The following is a 3670-nucleotide window of genomic DNA, read 5'->3' as shown; positions in this document are numbered from 1 at the left end:
TCAGTCATCTAGATGCTGCTCCTCCCATGTAGACGTAGGGATGGCACTGTAAGGGTCCATGATGACTTTTGCACAGCGAATAATCATCACAATCAAGAAGAGGCAGAGGAAGACAAAACATGCTAATGTCAGTCCCTTGTCCACGTCAACAAACACAGGTTCTGGGGTTGGTCCCTCCATTGCTTATGCCGCTCTTCATCTGGGTTTATATTTACTCCTAACATCATCAACCACCTGCAAAACAAACATGATGTTAGACACAAGTGATTGCTGCTCCTGAGTACAGGGAAACTCAGGGCTAGAACAGAAATCTGTGACGTATTCTTGTAGGGCAATAAACTTGCTGGGAATGTCACAGCTCAGGTAATGGAGAGCTGTGAACAGAAGAAACCTCATCCCCACCTTCGTTTAGCCCATGAATGCTTCTAGCTAAAACATTAGACAATAAAAAGAGACGTCAACAAAGAAAGGAGAAGCAGTGGTGAATGAGCACTAACCATCCCTTTCAAGAGGTACAGACGCTGTTCTTGCCTCAGTGTTTCCCGGTTGTAAAAGTATTTCCCCTTCTCTGCTAGTGTGAAAGATCAGACAAATGCAGAGCAGACTGTTTCCATTGCAATTTTTCTCTCTGTCCAAACGTTCCCGGTCTCTTACTGTCATGAAGCAAAGTGAAAATTATGTGTACTTATTTTCCATAACATTTAATCTCTGGTACCTGTAAGTTTTTCAGGCAATAGAGGAATTTTAGGAGCAATATAATTTTCAAGTGGATGTTCTATCAGCCAGAGAGGTAGAGGTGAATATGTGAATAGTACAAGGGTTATCTTATTCAATGCAGATGTCTGCAGAGCAGAAGGTCTCTTCTGATCCCATCATCTGAATCCATCTCCAAAATGGCTTCAGCAGGTGTTGACTCCCTTCTGCCTCTGGATAGTTCTTTAGCTGCTAACCCAAGTTGCTTTGCACGATAATGCTGAAGGAGAGGAACTGACCTGAGTCATTGCCCAGAGACGGAGGAAACTTTTCCTGACATCCGCTTTTGGTCAGGGTGGGAGATAGCAGTGTCAGGGGTTACTGCTGTAAACAAGCAGGAGTATGGAATGCCTCTTTAAAACAAACAACAGAAGTTGTCCACATTGAGTACATTAAGCAACCTGAGAACTGATCCCTGCTTCATCTGGAGAAGAGAGATGGGAAAGCCCAGCTATTGAACCATAGGGAGAATGGGGTGAAACTTGGCTATCAAACGGTCCAGTCAGTCTGTGTAACTTCAATAATGCAGTCAGGAAATGCCAGGTGCAGGTTTTATCTATACAGGCGAGTTTGCCTGGTTACGTTTTCAGTGAGCTGATGCTGCTGGCAGGGCTATTTCAGCAGTGGTTCCCATCTGGGTGGAGCATCGTGTTCTTGCAGCATTGCGCTGGGCCAGCTGTGAGTGGGTGTCCCAGTGACTCCTGAACTCTTGTACCCTGGAAATTTTTCTCAGGATAAACAGAGGAACTTTTATTTTCAAAGTTCACAGTTCCTTCTCTGTCTTGTAATTTATTCCTTTTCAAGTTGTTTTCCAATCTCATCATCTCCTAGATCCTACAAGGCAAGTATAAATCAGCGGGGCCTTCTCATCTTTTTTAAGCACCAGGATGGCAGGGGTTTTAATTTTCTGAAAGCACAGAAATTACTGCAACAGCTGGGTGTGCAGCAGGGAGATGAAAGATACTTCGATGACAAGTGAGTGGAATCAAGAAGACATTGCACGTGTTTACCAGTCACATCCTTAGGATGGGCCAGCAAGTTTGGGCTTCTGAAGAAATCGCCAAGGAGTGGAGTCAGACTTGTAATGCTCACCTGGCCTGAGCAGGCGTCTACTATTCCCAGAAGATACTCTTACCACTCTATTTCACCAGCCAAAAGATCTTACATTACAGTTGATAACTTCATTTGGGGAAAAAAAGAGTCAAGACTTTGCCAGGAAGGCTGAGTATTAAGCATGGATACTGTTTTGTTTTGTGGAGCAAAAGAAAAAAATTGTTATCAAAACTACTAATGTAGCCCAGTCTTTCCTGAAGTACTCTTATAAAGATCCAACAAGGATGGATTTGATTTGTCCCTCCTGACATACTGGCTATGGTACCACGTGGTGGCATTTCACACTAAGCTACCTCCTGCAGAATATCAGGACTACCCGGTGATTTCCACCAGCACATATCCTTGATGAAAAACTGCATTTTCAATCATATGTACTCTCCTCTAAAAGATGAATCATTTACTTGGAAAATGATCCGAGGTTTCAGTTAGAGATCCACCCCTTGGAGATTTTTTCTCTTCAAAAAGGCATCACTCAATCTCATGGGAGCTGTGGTTCAAGTGCCACATCCTTCTGCTTGCCTTTCCCCCAGGACTCTGGTTGGGTGATGTTTCCTATGAAATACCTGAGCTGTTGCGCAGCCCCTTTCTCCTACTGGAAGGGGAAAGCATGTCATGGAAAGGATATGTCAGGCAGAAAGATTTACCCAGAGAGCAGAGGAAAAGCATATGCCATCTGAGCTGTAGTCAGCACAGAAAATTACAGCGACAGCTTGAATCTGATAGTTTCAGGTTTATTTAGGTTGATCTGTTTTGTCAAAACCTCAGCATTTTCAGTGGGAATATAAATATTTTTTCCAATAAGCTGTATTCCTCAGGTTATAATTCCTGAGGTATATAAATCACGTCTTCCCTCCTTCTGCTCTCGCCATAAACTTGATAACATCTCTATGCTGTGACTGCATTAAGTCTTTAGTGATGGAGAACGTGTTTCTTCGGGCTGACCAGAAGGGCCTGGCTTTCCTTGCTGTCCTCACTCACAGCTTGACTGCTCACCCGAATCTGTCTGTGCACCAGCACCGTCGAAGGGGAAACCTCCTCTGCCGGTCCAGCTTGTTAGAGCTGCACCAAAGTGCTCACCCGAGTCGCGTGGTGGATGAGGTGTCAGAAGGCATTTGGTGGTGTTCTGCAATGTTAGTTATTGCTACTGCACTTCTGCTGGCTTGGCAGCGTAGAGACAGTTATTGGCACCGAACAGATGCAGCTGCTGGAACAGGGTTGTGTCTGAGGCAGTTGTCTCCAGATTAATTTATTATTGCTGGAATATACCGCTGTTCTAGATCAGGCTTCTGGTGACCAGCAAAAGGTGGTCTCCAAATGTGAAAGGAGTTGTTTGCACAAGTTCACTAGAACTGGTTCTTTTTGAGACAATCCAGCTTCCTGGTTTTACTATGGGCGTGCAGTTTGATCATTATTTCCTAAAAGCCTTTCAGCACCGCTGCAGATGGGGATTTGCCTGCAGGTACACCAGTGTCCAGGCACAGAACGAGCTTCTTCCCCTGTGGTTATCCCACATGCTTTGTGTCTCCCAGCACAGACAGCTGGGGCTGCTGCACGGCAGCGATGTGCTTACATAGGTGGGAGAGGGAGGCTACAGCAGCTATGTGCTGCTCCCCACTGTCTGCCAGGTACTTGCGGTCCTCTGTCTCTGTAATAGCTGAACAACTGGTTCTTCTTATTTCCCATTTCCTTGGCCAGTGCCTCAACCTCCCCTTTCATTTCCTTGGTGCCCAGTGGTACAGCCAGGCTTGGAGGGGCCCATAGATGTGTCTCAGTGTGAAGCAGAGCTGGTCCACTCTGGAGAAAG

At 45.4% G+C, this 3670-nt stretch overlaps 1 protein-coding gene across 1 annotated transcript; it reads right to left on the bottom strand.

The window, feature by feature from the left end:
- Positions 1–180, bottom strand: LOC104497864 (cortexin-2-like). Its single transcript, XM_010141167.1, has one exon. The coding sequence runs from the start codon at positions 178–180 to the stop codon at positions 1–3; it is 180 nt and encodes a 59-aa protein (XP_010139469.1).
- Positions 181–3670: the final 3490 nt, after the last annotated feature.

Source organism: Buceros rhinoceros, unplaced genomic scaffold, assembly GCF_000710305.1.
Source record: "Buceros rhinoceros silvestris isolate BGI_N320 unplaced genomic scaffold, ASM71030v1 scaffold10670, whole genome shotgun sequence".
NCBI lineage: Eukaryota > Metazoa > Chordata > Aves > Bucerotiformes > Bucerotidae > Buceros > Buceros rhinoceros.
This window is presented reverse-complemented; position numbering and strand designations above follow the sequence as displayed.